At 33.4% G+C, this 25282-nt stretch overlaps 1 protein-coding gene across 4 annotated transcripts in view; it reads right to left on the reverse strand.

The window, feature by feature from the left end:
- The window catches only part of Lrba (LPS responsive beige-like anchor protein), a 683057-nt gene that overhangs the window by 485468 nt on the left and 172307 nt on the right, over positions 1–25282 (reverse strand). For all 4 annotated transcript variants that reach the window (XR_013344428.1, XM_026384651.2, XM_077803581.1 and 1 more), the window contains exons 30-31: positions 24193–24643; positions 15398–15531 (exon numbers count right to left, since the gene is read on the reverse strand). Coding sequence is in view for 3 of the 4 variants with exons in the window: in XM_026384651.2 (XP_026240436.2) it covers positions 15398–15531; positions 24193–24643 (585 nt within the window). In the remaining variant the exon portion in view is untranslated. The remainder of the gene's footprint in view (positions 1–15397; positions 15532–24192; positions 24644–25282) is intronic.

Here is a 25282-nt window from a genome sequence, read left to right on the forward strand (position 1 = left end):
AAAGGTTTTTTAACAGTATAAAATAAAACTATTTTATTTTAGCTTGACAAAGAAAGTTGCAAAATCATTAAAGATAATTAATAACAAATCAAAATAGAGTAAGTTTGAAATGTTTGAAGATATTTGATAATCAAATGCACATCATGGACTAGACTGGATACTAGAATAAGGGAGGTGTTGATAAGGGGCATTGATGGGAACCTAGAGAAACTACTGAAATAAGAAACGTGAATGGGGTAATAGTTTTGCATCCCTATCAATGTCCTAATTCCAGCATTTACGTGTCAATATATGTATATGTAAGAAAGGAAACACATTGACTTTTTAGAGAAAATTGTCATAATATCTTTAAATTTATCCCAAATCATTCAGAAAATAAATTGCATGTATGTATGTTTGTGAATGTATAGAAAAAATAATTATAGCAAAGATAGGAAAATGATAAAAAATGGCCAATCACTGAATGCTTATTTTTTAATTGTTTCAAATAACAATAAAATATTACAAAATACTGCATAAAATAGATGAATACATATACTCCTTGAAAAAAAAAACTTCATGTGGGGGCTGGGGTTGTAGCTCAGTGGTAGAGCACTTGCCTAGAAAGTGTGAGGCTCTGGGTTCACTCCTCAGCACCGTATAAAAATAAATAAAATAAAGGTATTGTGTCCATTCTATACACACACACACACACACACACACACACACACGTGTATATAAAAACTTTATGTGAATTCAGGCAGAGAATCAATTAAACTGAGAAAGGTAGCAAAAAACCTGGGCCTATTTTAAAAGAACCAAAATTAGTAGGGTGTGGTAGTATATGCCTACAATCCAAGCAATTCAAGAAGCTGAGGCAGAAACAGTGCAAGTTTGGGGCCAGCATTCACAACTTAGAGAAGCCCTCTGCAACTTAGTGGGATACCATCCCCAAATTAAAAAAAAAAAAAGGACTGGGAATGTGGCTTAGTGGTAAAGCACTCCTAAGTTAAATCCCTAGTAACCCCTCCCCCCCAAAAAAATTTTTTGAGGGAATCTCTACTTAAGGATACTTTTCTGTAACAGCCTCTCTCATCATGGCAAAATGCACATTATTCCACATGGCAGCACCTCAAACCTGATGCATTTTACAATCAAAAGCACTTTACAATTGTAGTCAGCAGACAGTTGATACCTAACTTTGAGAAAAAGACTATCATTTAAAATCAAGACTACAGCAGAATCTAATCTGTTTTAAAAGATGAATTAAAGAACCACTTTGAAATTTTTGTCAGCCCATATCCTCAAGATTATATAAACTAGAGTACATGACTGTACAAGCTAAACACACTGCCTGAATATTGATGCTAATGATTTGCTTCTGGTAAAGGACAATACCTAAAGAATTAAGGGTCCTACTACAGCTTAGTTCCAAAGCAATAAACCATAGGAAACCTCCTCCATCACTACTCCCACCACAAAAGTCTCAAATTTTATAGCACAAAGTATTATTGGATTTAAAAGCCTAGCTTCTGAGATTATATAATCCTGTGTTACAACTTTAATCAGTATTTTCTCATTATGATCAAAATATAAAAATATTATGCTTTAAAAAGAACAAGGTCCCTCTTTCCCAAACCTTAAACAGTTATTGATTTACTGGAATAGATTTTAAAAAGCATTCATATTAGGTTGGAGGCTGCACTTGGTCCAGGGAAAGTTATCAGAGCCCAAACACTCTGAAGAAAGCATTTAAGTAGAAGAGAAAACAAAGAAATATGATGTAATGGCATGTTGAAGGTTATCTGGTGAATTCAGGTTACAATAAATAGAGAGATAGAAATAAACATATGTGAATGAAAGCATCTATTTTTTTATTTTAAGATAGGGTCTTGCTAAATTGCTTAGAACTTGCACTCCTTCTGCCTTAGCCTCCCAGGCTGCTGGGATTACAGGCTTGCGGGCACTAATTCTTACAAATACTTTAATATTATATCTGTATAAAATACCTATAGATATCAACTCTAGCCATTGAGAAGATCTGGAAAGAATAACATCTTAATACCCAATATCCACTTCTTGGATTCTGAATACTGTTCATAAAAAGAAAGAAATGGCTGATTAAGATGTGCGCAGAAAAATACAAAAATGAGCTTCAAAACATCTATTTGACCATTCTAGAAAGCAAGTAAATGGCCAAGGAATCACAAGATATGTCAAAAGAACATGAGAAGTCAGCTTGAAGGGATTCCCAACTGTGGACAATAAGTAATGAAAATAAGTAATGACAGTAATTAATAATAACCCATCAAATACAGTAGAAAACAGAGGGCATATTTATATGAATAAACTGACAGTTTGAGGAATAGGATATTTAAACAATTTCAAAGTATCCCAACACAACAAAACACTTGTGAATTAAATACAGAATAAATTTATATTATCCTGGCAGTTACCACTTTAATCAAGTGATCTAAGTTGTCATCAGTATTGGGACAAATAGTGGTGGTTCAGTTCACTAGGTAGTATATACTTTGTACACTCAAAACTATTGGATTCAACCTCCAGCATCCAAAAAAACACCACCACATGACTGAATTATTTTCTTTTCAGTCTAATTCTATAATACTCCTATCAAAGAATACTCTCTAATGATGAGGAAGTAGAAGATTAAGCAAAATCAGGAACATTCATTTGCATTGTTTCCAATTTTAGACCACTGACAAAGATTCTAGCTTAATCAAACTTTAGTTAAGTTCCTGAAACTTCTCCTAGGCCCATCTGTGAACTTCCTCATAAAACCCAGTTGTAGCAAGAACACTAAGTCAAATTAGCAGGAACCAACCCCGCCTCCATTCTATCCTCCATAAATGACCACCCTCGGTATCTACCCTCCAACTTTCCCCAGGTATTGTCTCATCATGCCTGATCATTCCTTATCCTCCAACCTGAACCAGGCAATATCAGAATACCTTGGCCTGTACTCAGCCAGAATCCCCCTGACCCTTGATGCTTCCTCTTAGTATTTCTCATCTGCCAACCCCCACCCCATTCCTTGGCTATAAATTCCCACTGGCCCATACTGCATTCATAATTCTAATTCACCCTGATGCTATGCTGAGGTTTCTTTTTCCCTCTTTCAACAGTCCTGAATAAAATCTATTTTCATCACTTTAAATATTGTCCAGCTGCTTTTCCTTCACATCAAAAGAACAATGTTTTCTCACAAGATCATACAAACATTTGTAACACTCCTTTATTTTCTCCATATGTCATCTAAAAGTCATTAAACAAACAATGTAAAGGTTGATACATATTGCAATTTTGCCTTTGGGAAAGAATCAACAATTTATACTCCTTTACTGTTGGTGAAATTGAATGCATTTTCTTGATTTACTGCTCATTTACAAAACTAAATGAGCAAAAATATAATGATAAAATATAAATGAGCATTTTTACCAGAATCTTTTTTACAGCATTTAATTAGTAATATATACCTCTTATCATACACTACAAATATTTCTCAAATTTGTAGTATCTTCCTGAGTCGGGTTTATTTTGTTCAACTTAATGATTCTCAGTTCCATCAATTTTCCTGCAAATAATTTAATTTTGTTCTTCTTTATGGCTAAATAAATAAAACTCCATTTTGCAAATATACCATGTTCTCTTATCCATTCATCTGCTGACAGACACCTAGGCTGATTCCATGATGTGCTATTGTGAATTATGCAGGTATTGCTATGGTATGCTGATCTCATTCTTTTGGATAAATACCAAGGACTGGTCCAGCAGAATAATATGGTGATTTCATTCCCAGTCTTTTGAGGAATCTCCATACTGGTTTTGCCATAGTGGCTGTAAAAATTGACACTACCACCAACAGTGTAGAAGAGGCATAAGAATCCTCTCCCCGCATCACATATCCTCACCAGCATCATCATTTGTGTTCTTGATGACTACGATTCTAAGTGGACTGAGATGAAATGTCAGTGTAGCTTTGACCTGCATTTCCTTGATGACTAGAGATGCTGAACATTTTATATAATTGTTGGCTATTTGTACTTCCTCTTTTGAGAAGTGTCTGTTTAGCCCATTTGTCCATTTATTCAATGGATTATAATTTTTTTGGTCTTGAGATTTGTGAGTTCTTCATATATTCTAGATACTAATCTTCTGTCAGAAGAGCAACTGTCAAAGACTTTCGCACATTATGTAGATTCTCATAGAACTGTTAATTATTTCTTTGCTGTGTATACAAGCTTTTTAGTTTAACACTATCCCATTTTTTAATTTTTTTTTAATTTTAATTTGTTATATATGACAACAGAATGCATTATAATTCATATTACACACACAGAGCCCAATTTTTCATATCTCTGGTAGAATACACAAAGTAAAGTCACATTCTTCATGTCTTCACATATGTCCGTAGGGTAATGATGACCATTGCATTCCACTGTCTTTCGTACCCCTGTGCCCCTTTCCTTCCCTGCCCTCCCCTTTTCCCTTTTGCCCTATCCAGAGTTCATTTAATCCTCCCATCCCCCCAATACCCACAGCACATTATGAATAAGCATCCTTAAACCAGAGAAATCATTAGGCATTTGGTTTTTGGGGGACTGGCTAATTTCACTTAGCATTATATTCTCCAGCTCCATCCATGATGTTATTCTCTTTTAATGTTGAATAATAGTCCATTGTGTATACATACCACATTTTCTTTATCAATTCATCTACTGAAGGGCATCTAGGTTGGTTCCAAAGTTTAGCTATTGTGAATTGTGCTGCTATAAACATTGATGTGGCTGTGTCCCTATAGTATGTTCTTTTTAAGTCCTTTGGGTATAGACCAAGGAGTGGGATAGCTGGGTCAAAGGGTGATTCCATTCCCAGTTTTCCAAGGATTCTCAATACTGCTTTCCATATTGGCTGCACCAATTTGCAGTCTCACCAGCAATGTATGAGTGTGCCTTTTCCCCCACATCCTCATCAACACTTATTGTTGTTTGTATTGGATAGCTGCCATTCTGACTAGAGTGAGATGAAATCTTAGAGTAGTTTTGATATGCATTTCTCTAATTGCTAGAGATGTTGAACATTTTTTCAGATATTTGTTAACTGATTGTATATCTTCTTCTGAGAAGTGTCTGTTTGGTTCCTTGGCCCATTTATTGATTGGGTTATTTGTTTTAAATTCTTTATATATTCTAGAGATTAGTGCTCTATCTGATGTGCATATGATAAGAATTTGTTCCCAATTAGTAGGCTCTCTATTCACCTGATTGTTTCTTTTGCTGAGAAGATTTTTAGTTTGAATCCATCCCATTTATTGATTCTTGATATTAATTCTTGCACTATAAGAGTCTTATTAAGGAATCTGGAGCCTAATGTGACATGATGTCGATTTGGGCTTACTTTTTCTTCTAATAGATGCAGTGTCTCTGGTTTAATCCCTAGGTCCTTCATCCACTTTGAATTGAGTTTGGGGCATGGTGAGAGACAGGTGCTTAATTTCATTTTGTTGCCTATGGATTTCCAATTTTCCCAGAACCAATTGTTGAAGAGGCTATCTTTTCTTCAATGTACATTTTTGGTGCCTTTGTCAAATATAAGGTAACTGTAATTATGTGAGTGGAAATATTTCCTGAGCTACAGGAGTCCTACTGAAGCAGTTGCTGCCTTTGTCTATATGTTGAAGTATTTCTCTCATGTTTTCTTGTAGCAGTTGCAAAGTTACTGGTCTTATTTCTAGGTCTTTGATCCATTTTGAGTTGACTTTTGTATACAATGAGAGGAAATGAGTTTCAATTTTCAACATACGGATATCCAGTTTTCCCTGCACCATTTGTTAAAAGAGGCTGTCTTTCTCAAGTGAAAATTTTTGGCACCTTTGTGGAGAATCAATAAATGTAGCTGTGTGGGTTTGTGTCTGTCTTCTATTCCATTCTATTGGTCTACATAACTTTTTTTTATGGCAGTACCAAGTTGTTTTGTTATTGTGGGTCAGTAGTATAATTTGAATCTGGGTATTGTGATGCCTCCAGCATTATTCTTTTTGTCTATCTTAACCTGGATGAACTCTCTGGCCAGTCACTTGGTTCTGGGTAGATATTCAATGAGTGACTTTTTTACACCAGAGGGGCAAAACTCTATCCTCAGATCAGATATACTATCATTTTTCTGTTCAAAATTGCCATGAAGAGCTCCTAAACATGCACAGACCACAAATTATTTCACTTTTAACTGCCTCCAATTTTCTTTCTCCATGCCTGAGCCACCCTGTTACTTTATTAACATCCCTAAACCCTATCCCTAGGAAGGAAGATTTAAAACTTGGGGCTCACGTTATCACTGGTGCCTCATGAACAAATTCTCTTTAGCAAAATTTCTCACTTTTTGCCAATGACTGGAATTCTGTATAGTGTGCAAAACAGGCCTGATTCAAGAACATAGGTAAACTTACTGAAATGAAGTGCCTTTTAAAAATGTCACTAAAAAAAAAAACACTTAAGAAACTAAAGGCAAATTCTGACAAAAACTTAAAAAAAAAAAAACAAAGAATCAAATCCAGAATTAACTATTATAAAAAGAAGATTTGGGGGTTGGGCCACAGTGGCACATGCCTACAATCTCACCAACTTAGGAGGCTAAAGCAGAACGATCCCAAAATAAATACCAGCCTGGGCAATTTAGTGAGGCATTGTCTTGAAAATAAAATTTTAAAAAAAACTGAAGATGAAGCTCACAGGTAGAATACTCCAGGTTGGATCCCTAGTACCTTTATAATAATGATAATAATTATAATTAAAATTTTTTTAAAAGTAGATTTCCATCATTTTCATTTACCAGACTAGTATAAAACAAAACATAGCCATAAATGTTTGGCAATTTTTGCTACTCTAGAAGAAAACAGTTTAATTAAAACCTGCCATTGCCCTATACCACTTCTAGAACTTTCTCAGGCTTACTTAAATTTTCTCTAGGAATTCTGATTCAACTTGCTCTTTTAGGTAAGGCAAATATAAGTTAAATTCTAGGTACAGATAAGCATAGTCAGCATGTACTTAAAAGGTTTTATGGATTAAAGTGATTAAGAAAGCAAGGATCAGAAGGGGAACTTGACCTTCCTTGAAACATGCTTAGTCTTTAGACCTAACTTGATCAATAATCATCAGTTCTGATTACCAAGTGTCAGAAAAACATAAGGATCCAGAATTCTGAATTATGTCTCTTATCCTCCAGGCTTGGCTCCTCTAGGAGATTCACACAGGAAATGCCACAATCTTCCACAATCAACTTCTGGGTAATTACTAAACCCAAATCTGACAGTAAGTATATTCCTAATACAAAATGAATTCAAGTAAAATTTTTCTTTTCTTCAACATACATCCCTCCCCTTCAACAAGAATTGACTCTTCTTTTTACTGGGAATTTTGTATTGCTGACATTCCCCTCATCTTTGCCATGCTGGCTTAATGGAGAGCTAAATATAATTACATTAAAACTCCAAGCAAGTTCCTGGTGGTCAGAATATATAGAATTAACTTAAAACTGAAATCGAAGCACATGTTTCTTCAAGCTTACAATTATTTAAAGTACACGTATCAAATCCTATTTTATCAAAAAATATTGTCGGTTTTGCATTTTTACAACAGACTTTCAAATAAGAGGGCAAAACTAAGCAAACCTGAAAATTTTTTCACCCCTTGGAATTTGGCATTTCTGAGAACCAGGTCCAATCCTTCCATTCATACAAGTACTTCAGGAACACAACAGCTTATTATACTTGCAGTTTTCTAGAATCTTCACAGTAATGTGATCTTTGAACAATGGTAGACTAGTGACTTCTATTATCAGTGACTAATAATATTTCTCAGTTTTATTTTTTTATCTAATCATAATTTTTAAAGACAATATCTTTATTTTAAGTATCTCATTTTCTCTAAAAATGTATTGATAGTTCTTCCTGGACTTTTCTGAAGTTGATGAAAAGGAACACATAAGGACCCATTTATTTAAATGTAGAGATAGAAGTAATAAATGCCAAGAAAATGTTTGTACAAGGCTTTATGCAGTAATTGTAAAACAAAATTAGCTTTTACTATTCTAACAGACCATAAAGAAGTTGAAATACATATTAAAAATATTTTAAAAGGAAGAATATTGTTAGCTCTAAATAAAACAATAGCAAAAATTATTTTTTAGAAAATATATTTTTTAGAAAAAAATGTCAATTTTCATTTTTAAAGCAGAATATTAAAAAAACAAAATATAGCAAAAAGAGACTTTTACAAAGTGGTCTTTTTAAGTCATAAGGCATTTGGTCAATAACAATAGATAAAATAACCGTTAATACTTATAAAGAAAAATTGACATGAAAGAATAAGATGAATACATCAGTAATTTCACACCAGATTATCCTTCATTCCTACAAGAGAGAAAATACAATTTCTGAATACACTCTACATCTTTTCAACTCAGATAAAAATATAGACTTATGGAAAACTTGTTTCATATTAACTTAAAATTAAATATTCCTAACAAGTGGTGACACATACAAATGCAGAAGCCACTTCCAACATGTGGAGGAATACGTACTTATCTTTTCCTTATCCATACAATGATAAACTGATTCCTTCAAACTGACAGTTTTCCAGACATTCAGAAGAACAAAAAGGAAAATGCAAATAGATCATCTGTCTAGTATCTATCCAGGGAGTAGTCAATTGTTTATTCAAGATCCCTGAGGGTCTAAATAACTAATGTTCCTTGCAATAAAGAATCATTAAAACAAATGCCAATTTTTAATCCCTAAAGACTGGTACTCTATATTTGTGTGTGTGTGTGTGTGTGTGTGTGTGTGTGTTGTGTGTGTGTGTGTGTATCTGTGTCTCTATCTCTTGGATCAGTTAATTCTACAAGGAATTGTATATATGACCAGTAAAAAATAAATAAATGAGACTTTTTTATTGAATGGAAAAAGATAAGTCAAAGATTATTATGACTCAAATATTTTCCCTAACATCAAAGAACTTACTAATTAATAATGTGCATGGTTCTGATAAGCAGAATGGAATCCAATATTTAATAAGTAATCACTAGCTAAGTTTTGCAAATTAGCAAAAACGCAGCATAAAATTACTGAAGAACAGTGCACCTAGTTCCTTTACTGAGTTAGACTCAATTTAGCTTTATTATTAATGCTTTACAGCATGGTAGGAAAACACCATAGCTTATTTGATAAAAAAAAAAAGTAATGACGAATTAATATACATAAGCATAAAACATTCTAGATAATTAAGTCTTTGATCACAACTTTTCCAGATTTTTATGTATTTACTAAAATTCTGGGTTTATTTTCCTCTTATTTTTTTTAAGCATACACAAAGGGTACAGCTTGTCCTCTGATAAATTTCTTTTACCCTACTTGAAGGGAGATTTCCCAGTGTTGCTATTTGATTATGCTTTTTTGCTGATACAAGATTGGAGACACTAAGGTATGCTATTCCAACTGAAATTTGAAATCTGCATACTGAAGACATTATATATACTAATTATAGATTTAGTAACCTATACTGTTACAAAATGAAAATGTTCAAATCCTCAATTTTTAAGCTAAATTATAAAATTATTTTAAAGATAATATTTCAATAAGAAAAACTTTGATTTCACATAAAGTTGACAAGCATTAATTCTTTTTCTGGAATCAATCTCCCCACTCTTAGTTTCTTTTCAGTTGTAAAATATAGAAATCCCATTTTTATGTTAAAATTTTCAAAGAGTTTAAACCTTTCTGCTATGAAACTCACATTTTATGTTTTCTATCAACAAAAGGAAATTCCCACTTATACTAATACATTATCTTAAGTAAATTTTTAATAACCAATAACATTATAGCATTATTACTGAATTTGAGCAGTTCGTTTTTTTGTTGCTCATTCACTATAAAATTCAAAGCTATCATGGTTTCGAGGTATAAAGGGTAAAGCCCATAGAAACAAATATTAATTGGACTTTCATATAAATAAAATAATCCAAGACCAAAGACTAATTCCTAACTTACTCAGATGTACAAACGGTCCTGCTCACCATACAATAACCACAATCAAACCATCCTCTAATTATTTTTTCCAAATCCTGCTAGAACCAAGAAAAAGAGAAAATATTTATAATATATAATGCAAAATTCATTTATAATATATAGATATCCCCCAAAAGCTCATGTATTGAAGGCGTGGTCCTCACTGTAGCAAAGTTGAAAGACAGGGCTTCTGGAGAAGCGATTGGATCATGAGGACTTTTATCTCATCAGTGGATTAACCTATTGATAGCTGAATTAGGACTACTAGGAAGAAATAGAAATTGTAGGTGGGAGGACAGGATCAGAGAAAGCAGGTAAGGGAGGGTTGTCCTAGAAGTGTATTTTCTTATACTGATCCTTCCCTTCCTGCCCACTCCCCGTCTCTTCTTCCTGAGCAGCTTTCCTCTGCCATGTCCTACAACAGTGAGGTACTGCCTTTTCAGGCCAAGCAATGGAGCCATCTAACCAGGGACTGAAACCTCTTTCTTCCTCTAACTTGTTTTTTCTTAAATACCTGTAATGGTAATCAAAAGTTGACTAACACAAAGAGACTAACAGATTTGTACCTAATAAGGTACAAATGGAAATGTGGTAGACAAAAGTATATAAAGTAGTGTCACAGGGGAATAGGAAGTAGGATGCTATAAACACAAGATTAGTTTTTTCTTATCAAGGCACTAATCTTCATGGAATTAATTAATAGAATATAAGTAATAAAATGAAATAGAGAAATCATATAACAGTGAGAAGAACATAGTAAAAAAGACAAAAAAGAAAAGAGTCAGTTTTGAAAACCAAAATAAATGAAAAGAAAGGAAGATTATCACAAAGAAATTTGAAATAACTGGAAAAGAAATGAACCATTTTAAAGTATAAGAGGTTGACTAGTAGTATAGCTCAGTATGTGTAAGGCCTGGGATTTATCCCCAGCATCAAATTATAAAAATAAATTAAAAAGGGAGATTAATAAGGAAAAGAAAATCATTTTTAAAAATTCCAGGTCAACATGGAAAAAATTGAGAACATTGAGAAATACTACTACCATAAATTATACTCTTGCTCACATCCCGCTCAGGCAATAAAATTTGGGTTTCCTCTTCATGTAACATGCTGGCTACAGAATAAAGCTAAGAAAGAGAAAACTGCATGAAGAAACCACAAGACACAGGAAGTAATTTTAGAAAGCAGGGATGGGATGGCTCTTCGACTTTAGGGGTGAGCTTCCACACTGGAAAAAAGAGTGTGTGAAAGCCTACATTTGCTTTATTTATATGAGGGAATATCAAAAGTTTTCCATAAAATATTCTCTTCCAGTTTAGGTGGGAGGTGGGCTGTCCGGTTTTCAATAGGTTATGCCCAACTCCAGAGCTAGGAGAGAGGTCTTCCTACCCCAGGGAAAACAAAAGTCACATACATTGCGCAATACATTGTGTGGGAGGGGCCACAAAATCGTTTGCAATGCCAAACCTAAATCTTCCTGGGGAAAAGCCTAGTAAAGATGCTCAAATAAGCTCAAATAATTTACAGGTGACAACCCACATTATACAAAAATTAAGTAATGGGTATAATACCAATATGTATGATTTTCTATGAATTAAAAAAAATTACTTGGTAAATTTTTACTGACCTCTTGTTTACTTTATAGTCCCAAGTCTATCGGTTCATAACCTTTTAAATTTCTAAGTGCATTAGATGTACTTTAATAACATTTCATTAATCTCCTTTGCACTATTTTCTGTTCTTTTTTCCTATTAAAGTCAATAATTTATTTAATGCAAATATAGACAGGGAACAAAGATGACACTGGTATTAAAAACTAAAGAGGAAGACAATTCAAATTGTAGGTGATGTTTAGAGAAGAGTTTAAAGAAGTCGGTTAGTGTGTACAAAAGTGTAGGACCCTTATCTGTGACAATCCAGGAATATTGTCTAATGAGTCTAATTTTAAGTCCAATAATAATAATAGAAGCATTTGAAGAAAATAAATCTGTAGCCTAAGAACATAAAGGGATTATTATTAAATGATGGGCAGCAGTGAGCCAGAGAACCTTAAAATTTCAACTGCCTTATGTGGCTTATATTGGAGAAGTAACTATCTTAACTAGTAAGGATCACTTCTAAAAATTATCTTTTAATCTTAATTTTTATTGTAGAAAGATATTATATGTCAGATGTAGAAAAATCTAGAAATACAGCTGGCCAAAATGACCCATACCTGTAAACACAGCTATTTGGGAAGCTGATGTAGGGGTATTGCAAGTTCAAGGCCAGCCTGGCCATATTAGTGAGACCTTGTCTCAAAACAAAAAATAAAAATAAAAAGTACTGTTGGTATAGTAGCTCAGTGGTAGAGAACTCTTAGGTTCAATCCTAGTACTGCAAAATGAAAAAAAAAATAAAAGAAAGAAAAGAAAAAAGAAAAAAAAGAAATAGCCAAAATACAGTTTTCTTTCATACATATAAAAATAATCTTTTCTGAAAGTTTTGCTTTCTGCCTTACTTTCTAAATAATATATTGCAATCTGCATGTTCTTAAATATTCAATAAAATTTAGTTATCAAAAAAATTTAAGTAATAGGGGGAAAAGTACATTATAGGCCATATCAATAATACAGAATTTTGTAGTTTCTGGCCAATAAATATAATAGTCTTCAAAATAGCAAATTATCTTATAATTCTGCATGCAGTTTTCACTATAACAAATGTACTGGGGAAAAAAATCTTCAGAAAAAAAAGATATAATGATGTTTTGTGTCAAATTAACCCAAATACCTCAGCTTTTTCTATTTCTTATCTTTTCTAGAAGCTCTGTGATTTAAATTTTTAAGAATATACTTAGAAGTCATCAAAGGGGTCCTATTTACTCAGATCAATAAACTGATTGAAGTGCAATACATTCAAAATAAGAGGAAAATACTCAGTGTATTTTGAACTTCTCAAATTAATACATTTAATCTGGGAGTAATTCATTACTATGGAATAAAAAAGATGGTAAATATACTGTTTCATAGATAAGAGTAACTAATACAATTTTTCTCATAAAGAACTAGTCTAGAAAAAACACAGATGATTTTTTTTTAATTTTTTTGTAGTTGTAGATGGACCGAATACCTTTATTTTATTTGTTTATTTTCATGTGGTGCTGAGGAATGAACTCGAACTCGGTGCCTCTCAGGTATGAGGCAGGCACTCTACAATTGAGCTAGAGCCCCAACCTCCACAGTTGACTTTTGTTAAGGATTTTCAATGAGAAAAAGGAGCAGGTATCCATATGCTTAAAACACAATAGATTGACAAACTGTTTCTGGAAAGAGGGGGATGCAGGAGTATATGAAAACTCTATACTTTCCATCCAGTTTTTCTGTAAGCCTAATAGTGATCTAACAAAAAATCCACTAGTTTAAAAAAATTACAACATAAAAAACCAAGGCATAACAAAATGCTATCTAATATATAAAGCTCTGGGTTTGATCTCTACTACAGTTTTTAGTTTCCACTTGGAAATTTATTTTATACCTATTCTATGTGTGGATCAGGAAAGTCTCCTAAAGGTTCATGTGTTGAAGATTTATTCCTCACCTATTGGTTACTATTGGGAGGTAGTGGAAACTTGAAAATGGGGTCCACTTGGAGGAAGTAGGTCACTTGGTCTATATCCCTGAAGGGTCTACCTTTTTTATTTTTTAACCTTTATTTATTTATTTTATGTGGTGCTGAGGATTGATACCAGTGCCTCACATGTGCTAGGCAAGTGCTCTACCACTGAGCTACAACCCCAGCCCCCTGAAGTGTCTATCCTATCCCTAACCCCCTTTTGCTTCTGGGTCACCATGAGATGAATAGCTTTGCCCTGCCACATGCTCCCCACCATAATGTTCTATCTTCCCTGAGGCCCAAAGTGTTGGGGCCAAGTAACCATGAACTGAAACCTCTGAAACTATGAACCAAAATATATTTCCCCCTTTAAGATGGTTACCTCAGGTATTTTCTCACAACAGAAAGCTAACACACCTATTTTCTCCTAAGAATGAAAATAATATGACTACTGATGTAATTCTGAAAAAAAATAGTAAATTTTGAAAATCAAAATTGTCAGTAGTCCAATTGCACAGAGATAATCAAGTAATTTTATAGAATCTTGACCATATATAAAAAGTTTAAATAACAAAATATTGTATATATTTTTACATAAATACTGTGAACATTTTGCGTTACCACTAAACATTATGAAATTTGTAAAAAATTAATTGCATTTAAAACTAGGAAGAGATAGTTTTGTTAATACAGTAAAATAACAAAAGTGGGAGAAAACAACTTAGAGAAGACAAATAATCATAGTATTCATTTTGGAGATACATGACTATAGTATATAGAAAGAGTGAAAAAGACCCTGACTACTCACTAGTAGGCAATATCAAGTTTGAACCAAACTCTCTAAGACATACTAGTTTGCCAAATAAAATAGAACAGCATGTAGAAGGCAAAACCTTATCTAAAATGTCCCAAAACAAGTAAAAACATTATTTCAATTCTTATAATCCACTATGGTATTCCTTCAAAATTCCTTTATTTTTCATAAACCTTACCATAGAGTCACAATATGAGTCCTCTCAAGGTTATTTTGTTATTAATTTTTTTATAAAACAAGAGAAAAATACTACTGACATAAAATTACATCCATTTTCCTAACATGATGTTAACTTTTCCTGGTATCACCACTAAGCTACCAGTTAATATATAAGAATTTAGGTTCTTGTACTCATGTATTTTTATGATTTTATACCAGAGGGAATGTAGTAGAAGGGCAAAAATAAAATTGGTTGCTATCAATTTTTTTGAACCAGTATGACTCATACTAGAATGATGCCATTCCTCAGAGCAGCTCTCCTTTTCTGAGACTCTAATTCAGAATAATATGCAGAAAAAACCACAGTAGATAGTCCATAAACATTCGACAATCACCCAGATTTTTAAGAGCTACATGTTACCAAACTTTCTTATTTAAACCATCATCTACATATATCTTCTCAAGTGCTGAAAAAATTAGAAGAAAAAAGTATTTTTATAAAACTATCAATTATGCATACATTCACCCATTCACCTAACCAACCACATCTCGAATCTATTATACACTATTAGGTTTGAGTGGAGAAAATGCTGAAATATTTTATGTAATTTGTTTGATTTTACTCAAATTAAATGAGAAAACTAGTAAACAATCAACAGTATAATAACTGTTTCTAATACCTAACAAACAATTTTATCAAAAATCCTAAGTTTTACTAAAATGGGATCTAAAAACTTTTTTGTTGAAATCATTGATAGCTAACCTACCTGGAGACTCTCCTCCCACATCTGAAGCTTGAGCTGAATCTACTGAAGAAACCACACTGACAGCATGGGCAGATAGATTTGGAGTAAGTGTGGAAGGCAAGGCTGCTGATTTTTTTGTTGCGATGATGACACTTCTGTAATAAACATATAAAAATACAGATCACTTGAGTTAATTATGTGAATTACAAAATAAAAATCAGAAAACTAGCTTTTTATAAGTTAATTTCCTATTTCTATTTTTTTTAATACTTTGTTTTAGTTGTAGTTGGACACAATACCTTTATTTGATTTTTATGTGGTGCCAAGGATCAAACCCAGCACCTGCATGTGCTAGGCGAGCAGCTCTACCACTGAGCCACAACCCCAGGCCCCCTTTCTACTTTCTAGTAGTACAATATAGACTATTCTCCCAATATGAACTCTCTTCATTGCTTCTTATTTATCTGTTTTTCATATTTATCTTCATATTTATCTGTTTTCAATATTTTTTTAGAACTTAGACAATATCCTATGGAAATACAAGAATGCACTTTAACAAATTTACTATACAGGATTTTTTAAATTTATGATCATCTTTAATTATCTAATACATAAAATATAACCAAAAATATATTTTAAAAAGCAATTTTGGCACTTAAGTAGAAAATTAACTTTTTCTTAAACCTGCAAATAAAATCTGAAAACTCAAAATGTTTCTCTAAGAATTTTAAAGCCCTGCTAACTTAAAATCATAAAACCTTAGCAATGTTATAACGAATTCCTAACATGTATATAACTCACGTTTTTAAACCCAAAGACTTGGGGGTTTAATATGTCTTTTGATAATCTTCTATTGAAAAACAGTGCACAAGTAAAAAAAAAAAAAACTAAATGGAAAAATATCAAATAATCGAAGTTGTTCATCTTGCGTAGTATTCAAACACAGATATTTATGATATACCAATTTCAATTAAAGTGTAATACTTTATATGAAAAGAGTAAGTAAAAGACCTTGTTAGAAAAACTTAAAAAGCATTTTTAATTGAAGTTAGCTCCATAAACATGCAAAAACCTAGTTAATGAGGTAAAAAGGACAGCTGATATATAATGCACTCCCACAGCAGTGCTTACTTTTAATTACCTGGTGTTAACCATAAGCCTAAAGTCTTCAACATTCAATTTATTTAATCACATCTTTTGTTGACAATACTATAACTGCAAGCTGCAAGTATTCCCTTAATAGCTTTAAAGTACTCAGTTTCTAAACAAAGTTAAGTTCTTGATCCCAATGAATGCATTCAAAAGTAGAAATTATGTAATTTTGGTATTTTAAAAATACATGTTGTTGTTATTTCAAAAAGAGATAACACAAAGCAAAATAGGTTCCGTTTTACTTCAGTGACTATCATGTTGAGGGCAAACAGTGTTGCCAATTAAATCAACTTCTCTTGTGCTAGGCATGGCTTATTCAATGTACTTGGGGGTAGCTGGTGTCACATCATTATAAGGGTGACTGCCAATGTTAACTATACACTAAAAAATAGAAGCAACAGCCACCTGAGCCCCCTATCCAAAATGGTGTGTTTAAATCACAGCAGCTTATATCAGATGAAGATTATTGACTTAAGGGGGAGTAGATATGACCTCAGGGCATGTGTGTATGCACACACGCACGTGCTCCTCTGTATATATGTGTGATGGTGGTACATTCCAAAAAAATGTTTATTCCTTCTCTAGACATAAATTTACAAACCCATTATTTTGGAGAAGCAAAAAAGAAATATGAAGAATTCACTGTCACTTTTCTTCACAAAAGACAGAACAATCACAATCTAATTTACTACTCATACAGCATATAGGTACTGATAGACACAACAGAAAATATTCAGAATACTGAAGTTGCTTTTACTATGATTAAAATTTTGGACATTTACCTCCCCAGCAGCCAAACAATTTCACTCCCAAGAAAACCCAAATCCACAGAAACATACAATCATGTTCAGAAATGCTTTATTCATAATAGCCAAAAAATGGATATAGCCCAAATGTTCTTTATGCAGGAAAACAAATTTTTAAGATGGTGATATACTATTCAAAAATAAAATGATACATACTACTGATAAATATAGCAACATAGAAGAATCAAAAGCATTATGCTGACTGAAGGAAGCCTCATACTAAAGAACACATACTTTATGATTCCCTTTACAAGAAGTTCTAGAACAGACAAAAGTGATCTATAATAGGAAAAAGGTCAAATAATAGTAGCCTCTGGGGACAGGGAAGGGTTATTTGGGAAAGGGGAATTTTTAGGAATGATGATACCATGATGAGTGTTTTGTGTTATACAAGTATATAAATTTGTCTGTGGCTTTCAGGCTGGGGGCTGTGGCTCAGTGTTTGCCTAGGGCATGACAGGCTCTGGATTCAAAGGGAAAGCCTTCATCATATGTAAATTTTACCTTAAAAACATATACTGAGAGCTGTTGTGACTCAGTGGTAGAGTGCTGGCCTAGCATGGGCCAGCACCACATAAACATAAATAAATAAGGGTACTGTGTCCAACTACAACTAAAAAATAATTTTTTAAAAAAGTACATTGATCTCTAAATATATATTTTAACACACTCAGTGTTTAAGAGTAAACGCATGTCTGAAACTCACTTGCAAATGCATCCAAAAAATAAGATTTATGGATGAATATATGGAAGGTTATATGCCAAAGCATATACAGCTAGAGCTGATTACAGAACTGCAATGATGGATCTGTGTGTGGTCACTGTTCAATTCTTTCTACATCTCTGTATATCAGACCATTTTCATACAAAATATTTGAAAACACATAAAAGTTTCCTACAGATGTTTCATAATATGAACAAATTCCTATTTGTCAGAGATGGTTAATTAAACAAACTAAAAGACCTGACAACTTCATTTCTGATCTGTTAGCCTACTTCTATTAATAACACTTCCAGTCATGGAAAATAACTTTTTTTTATATATTAGATACTTAATGCAAGTGTACTCGACCACTAAGCTATATCCCCAGTCCCCTTCCCCCCCCTGCTTTTTTTTTTTTTTTCGAGAGAGAGAGAGAGAGAGAGAGAGAGAGAGAGAGAGAGAGAGAGTGTGTGTGTGTGTGTGTGTGTGTGTGTGTGTGTCTCACTGAGTTGCTGAGGCCTGTTAGAGTCTGTAAACAAGTCTGGATGGCGCCTGGCATTTTGCCAAAGGGAGTGGTTTGTAAGGTGGCACCAGTGAGCCATTAAGTGTGGAGATTCCTTATTGGTTGACTGCTGTATCTAGTTTATGTTAATTAGATAAGCTGTGTGGAATGTACATGTACCCCTCCTGTCCTACAATAAACGGCTCCTACTCCTGCTGTATCAAGGTACACAAGTTGTTCGTCACCCCCCCACCCCCCACCCCACCCCACCCACCCCCGGTTATTTTGCTGCAGCCGGACTGTGGCAGAGGCCTACCTCAAACTGGCAATCCTCCTACCTGCCTCAGCCTCCAAAATGGCTAGGATTAAAGGTGTGTGCCAATGCAGCTGGACAAAAATACCTATTATTTTATTCAGTTCAGAAAATATTGTCCAATATCTTGTACACATTATTAGGAATAATACATCTGAAGTATGGCATCCTAGATGCATTTGTATTTAACCCAGCATTACTCAAACATTTGAGCACCAATGCTCTGATGGTTACTAAGCATGCTGTATCATTCCACAGCTTCTTCCCATGGTAGGTACCATTCCTTTGCCAAGATGCCTTGCTTTTTTCCTACTTGCCCCAAAATTTCCTTCTCACTTTTCAAAACCTTGCTCTCCCCAGGCCTACCAAGTCATAGTTCATAATTTACTATTCATTATGCTCCAATAAAATCCTATCATGCAATGTAAAGCTGAAATTGATAACAATGATTATAATTTAATTAAGACAAACAATATGCCAGGGATTATAATTCTCAAAATGATACTAAGGCATCTATTACTTTCATTTTTAAAACTTAAAAAGTAAAGCTCAATAAGGTAAAGTAACTTGCCAAAATAAGTTGAACTGTCTACAAATCTACATTTGTCTAAAACCAGAGCCTCCGATTTGAACTATTTCCTCATACCAACCTTTTCAAATGTTTTGCTTTTATTAGGAGATCATAGTTATAAATAATAGTGAGTTCTTTATTATGATATTTATATATGTACATAATGTATTCGATTTCATTCCTCTTCCCTTGCCTCCTTCCCTCAAGTCATACTGACTTTTTAAAAAAGTTAACTATTGAGATATAATTTACCTATCATACAATTCACTCAAAGTGTACAATCAGAAAGCTTTTACTATGAGGCTAGGGTTGTGGCCCAGTTATAGAGCTCTCACCCAGCACATGTGAGGCACTGAGTTTGATTCTCAACACCACATAAAAATAAATGAATAAAATAAAGGTATTATGTCCATCTACAACTAAAAAGATGTTTTAAATGTTTTTAAAAGGTTCTACCATGGTCACAAAATTTTCCAACCATCATAGTAATTATACTAACATTTAAAAATAATTCTGTTTAAATGCTTATAATCATCTATAAGCATTGGTAACAATCAAATCAAAATATAACATTATGCATGTAGTACCATTAAATTACCAAAAAAAATCTGTTCAAAATTGGGGAAAAAAATGTATTCTTTACTCTCATTATAATTACTATACAAAAGAGAAATAAAATTAAGGAATTTTTAGATTCACTGATTGATTCAAATCACTTTTAAGGAAGTAACATAATACTGCTTCAGCTTTGGATCACACAAAAATAAAGAAAATTCGAAGTCACAATTATCAAATTTGGGAATATTTTCATAATTATTATAAAATCACCATGCAAAAGACTAAAATCTTCAACTGAAGGTATCTTTAACCCATCATGTTACCTAGAATGTTAAGTGTAAATCTAAAATAGTAAAGCATGCCCTACACTTTAAATAATACAGAAATTTAAGCAAACCACTACTTTGCATAAATCATGAAAGAATGAAGCAGCTCACATTATCTTTTGATAAAATGCTTTAAAAACACAAAGAAAATGCAATATGCATTACACCAAATCTTGAGAGCCTATCAGGCATTGTGGTAGGGATATTTTCAGTACTATTCTCAAGCTAAAGTTTAAAAGTGGTTTGGTTTGTTTGGGTTGGGTTGGTTGGGTTGGGTTTGGGCTTTGGGCTTTGGGGTTGGGTTTTTGTACTGGGGATGGAGCCTAGGGGCACTCTACTACTGAGTTACATCCTCAGCTGTTTTTATAAATCCTTTTAGTAAAGCTTTTGAGACAGGGTTTCGATAAATTGCCAAGGCTGGCCTGATATGCAGCTACCCAAGCAGTTGGGATTATGAGCATGCAAAATGGCATCCAGTTAAGTTTGTTGGTTTGGGGGTTTTTGATGCTGGGTGAACCTAGGGCCTTGTTCATGTTAAGCAGGCACTCTACCTCTGAGCTATACCCCTAGCCTTCAAATTTCTATCGAAGAGACAAACTGAAATCCTTTTTTTATGTTTGAGAAACAAATAAGTATCTGAAGTTTTAATAACACCACCAATTTTAACAAAAAGTACTTACAATTTTTTGTCATAAAGACTGTGGAAAACATATAACTAGTTAAGGAAACTGGTTTTCCAAACTATTAATTTAAAATTACATATAAAAGGATAAAATTTCACTTAAGTGTTTTTCTTCAGTAACTTTAATAAATACTTAATATTCGTGAGCACTGTGCTAAGAACACACACAAATTATTTCATTTATGTTTATGACAACCTGGAAAGTTAGTGCTATATATTATAATCCCCACTGTACAGATGAAAAGAAGGTATTCCTAAGACACTTCAAACTGCAAGTAAAAATACTGCTGATTTTTTAAACCTAAACCTTTTTTTTTTTTTTAAGTTTCTTTTACCTATTAACAGCAGGCAAGTAGCAACAGTATGTTCTAGATAACTAAGGATCAGAAGTCCCATTTCTGAATTATGTCAGCCTTAAATACCACAAACCTTCACATAAATGCTATTTTATTAAACATGCAAATAGTCCACTAAAGGAGAAAAGAGCATTTTAGTCCAGCACTTTAGTCCCTAAGGATCTAGTTGAAAAGCCAGACCAGCCCTTGAACTTTATCAAGATAAATCCCTGGCATGCACTAATCTCTAGAGAGGATCTTCAAATTAGATAAGAGCAAGAATTTTGGCATGGGAATAACACAAACACCTTTCCTTTCAGAAGGGCCCACAACCTGGCAGCCTTTCAGCAAGGTTTCACTCATGAAGCTGTTACTCTAAACTTTCCAGCTATTGCTTGGAAGTTGATAATTCTTAAGATATGAGGAGAGTTGTGATTTCTGACACAGCATTCCTGAGATAAATACATGATCAGAGGGATGCTTTGAAATTCCCAAAGATATTCCACTGACCAATGGCTGCATGAAAGTGTTTCAAAAGGTGTCTCTTGCTAAGAAAAGTAAGGGATAAAACAGCAGTATGCTCCCCATCCAACAGTATTTTAAATGCATACCAGATATATGTTAAGTTCCATACAGCATCCTGGAAAATGCGGTAACCAAAATACTTTCTCTCGTTTTGTTTTAGTAAAACCCCTTGAAATGTATTCCTAAACATGGTTTCCTAAATGAGTTCAAAATTTCACTTAAAGCATCAGGAAGACATAGAAATTAATTTCAACACCATTTAAAATAAAAGCAATGATAAATTTGGCATGTCAAATTTTCCATATGTACTTATGAGGCATATATAAATATATCTTTTTTAAAAAATCATAAGCCCCCAATTTTTGTACTCTGATTCTTTCATTTAAAAATATACCTTTGGGGGCTGGGTTATGGCTCAAAAGTAGAGCGTTCGCCTAGCACATGTGAGGCACTGGGTTCGATCCTCAGCACAACATAAAAATAAACAAATAAAATAAAGGTATTGTGTCCAACTACAACTAAAAAATAAATGTTTAAAAAAATATATCTTTGGACTGGGGATGTGGCTCAAGCGGTAGTGCGCTCGCCTGGCATGCGTGTGGCCCGGGTTCGATCCTCAGCACCACATACAAACAAAGATGTTGTGTCTGCCGAAAACCAAAAAGTAAATAAATAAATATTTAAAAATTCTCTCTCTCTCTCTCTCTCTCTCTCTCTCTATATATATATATATATATATATATATATATATATATATGTATATATATTTTTTTTTTAAATCTTTGTTAACATTTCACTTCAATACACAGTATTTTATCTTTTTCTTTTTAATGGCCACATAGTTCAGATTGAGTATTCCTTATCCAAAATGCTTGGGTTTAAAATTGATTCAAATTTCAGATTTTAGATTTTTGAATATTTATATATATTTAATGAGATAGTGTGAGATAGTACCCAAGTCTAAAAAAACTTCACTTGTGTTTCCTGTGTATCTTATACATAGACAGACGGCAATGTTTAAAAATATTTTAGTGCACCTATATTGTGATTCTGATCCATCATATGAGGCCAAATGTAGAATCTTCCACTTGTGGTAAATTGGTGCTTAAACAGGTTTGGATTTTAAAGCACTTTGGATTTCCTAATTAGGATGTACAACCTGCATTAATTATTGCATAAAATAACACATGAAACCAATCTTTCATAGGTCAGCAACTAAATTCACTATTACAAGTAATGCTGCATTGAGCACCTCAAGAACATGGTCAGACTGCCTAAGTTCAAGTATTAGTTCTTCCATTAACTATCATAAAAACTGCAAGCTACTTCCTTAACTTCTTATGTCTCTGTTTCTTCATGTGTACAAAGGGTTAAAAACAGTAATTATCTATTTAATGCATTTAGAATAAGATTTCCATAGAGAAAAAGCTCAATAGTATCAGTTTAATTATAAAATTCCTCTTTCAGAAAACTTTTATAGTTGTATATTTCTTCTGAATAAGCTTTCAGAACTTTCATATTTTAATTTTTAATTAACACTGCCTATTTGCCCTCCAATAAATTATAGCAATATACCCTCTCAAAAACAGAAATGGAGCTGGGGTTGTGGTTCAGTGGTAGAGCACTTGCCTAGCATGCATGAAGCACTGGGTTCAATCCTCAGCACCACACATAAATAAATGAATAAAATAAAGGTCCATCAACATCTAAAAATATTTTTTAAATGTTTCTTCATACCTTCATTAGTAATAGGTATCATTTTAAAAATCTCTTCTTATCTAAAATGAGGAAAATTATTTTGTGGTTATTTTAATATGCATTTCCTTCTATATTAGTAATGTAAATATGTAAAAATGTAAATTCTCTCCAGTGCTGGGAGATTAAATCTAGAGCCTTGCATATACTAGGCAAACCACTGACCTACATCCCCAACTCCAGTATTTCTCCTTATATAAACTGCCTATACCTATCATTTGTCCAGTTTTGTCACATTTCCGTTTTATTGATTTGTTAGTATTATATGTATATACAGGGAATGTAACACTTAAGTGTAACATGTATCTCAAATACTTAGTGCCAATCCACGGGCCCCGCCAAGCTGGTTAATACTGACAGCAAAGGAGTGATGGGTAGTCATTTGTAAGTTACAATCCCCTGGCCCCCCAAAAAAAGTTATTTGAAATGCTGTACAAACAAAAATATCCTTAAAATTATTATAAAACAGATCAAAACGTCCCTGCTAATGTTAAAGCTACAAAATTTAGCAAATTTAAATTGAATTCCTGTTTACCTTTTAAAATTTATAAATGTAAGCATATCAAAACAAAAGACTATTTACAGTACCTGTCAAAAGATCTGAACTGCACAGGTTGTTCAACAGACAGATCACCAAGAGCACCAAGGCAGGCTGGTGGCAGAAGGGCAGGATCCACTGTGACTCCATCTGCTGGTATGTTAACCAAGCTTCGAAGAATGTCCTTCACATTGACATTTTTTGAAATAGGAACTGAGGGTGTCACTTTGTTATCCAATTCATTTCCTCCATCATTTTTGGTGTCTTGAGATTTATTGACTTCTAATGAAAGAGTGCATAGCACCTCGCTGATTGCATCTGGGCCTGCACTAACACCCAGAGGTGCTGTTGAAGGAGTTACATACACATTGCTTCCTAAACCAGCAGCTGTTTCCTCCCCAATGCCTGAGTCTCTCCTTCGAGTAGATGATGTGCTTTCCACTGATTCTTCAACCGACGATGGAGTTAAAGGGCTAAGTGCTGCAGGTGTGTTTTCTATATCTTACCCAGAAACAGGAGAAAAAGAACAAATTTATAAAATTAGAACTACTATTAAAAAGGCGTATTCAGTGCCAATAGCCATCTGTTATTTTAAGTTATAAAATATGTCACATTCTATAAAGCAAAAACTAATTATAAAATCTATGAAATATTCTCAATGAATGCACTTTTAATCACAACAGATGGGATAACAAAATATATGCCAAACTCCACCAAACTGATCATGACATACCAATGAGAAGCAACACAAAATTGAAAGCCATTGATATTTAAGAAAAAGTCCAAAATCCTTGGGATAAAATAAAAACCTCTAACTCATGGGTGGTTTCCACTGTGGTAAAATATGTATGTACTAAATAAATTGTTATCCCTCCAGTCAGGTTTCCAACCATTCCAACAAAAATGCTTTTATGAAAATCACCAAAGGTTAGATCTTACTAAATCCAGTGGTTGGTTCTCATTTGTCAAAATAAGTATCTGATTGCTCTAATTAGATAATGCTTTTTACATTTGTCTTCCAGGATGCTATACTCTTTTGGTTTTCCTTCTACGACTCTCTAGTTCGTCCTTCTTAACACTGTTCACTTATTTTTTCTCCCTAACACATATTAGGTTGGAGGAACTTAGGGCTCAGTTCAT

The sequence above is a fragment of the Urocitellus parryii genome, chromosome 10 (assembly GCF_045843805.1).
Source record: "Urocitellus parryii isolate mUroPar1 chromosome 10, mUroPar1.hap1, whole genome shotgun sequence".
NCBI classification, from domain to species: Eukaryota; Metazoa; Chordata; class Mammalia; order Rodentia; family Sciuridae; genus Urocitellus; species Urocitellus parryii.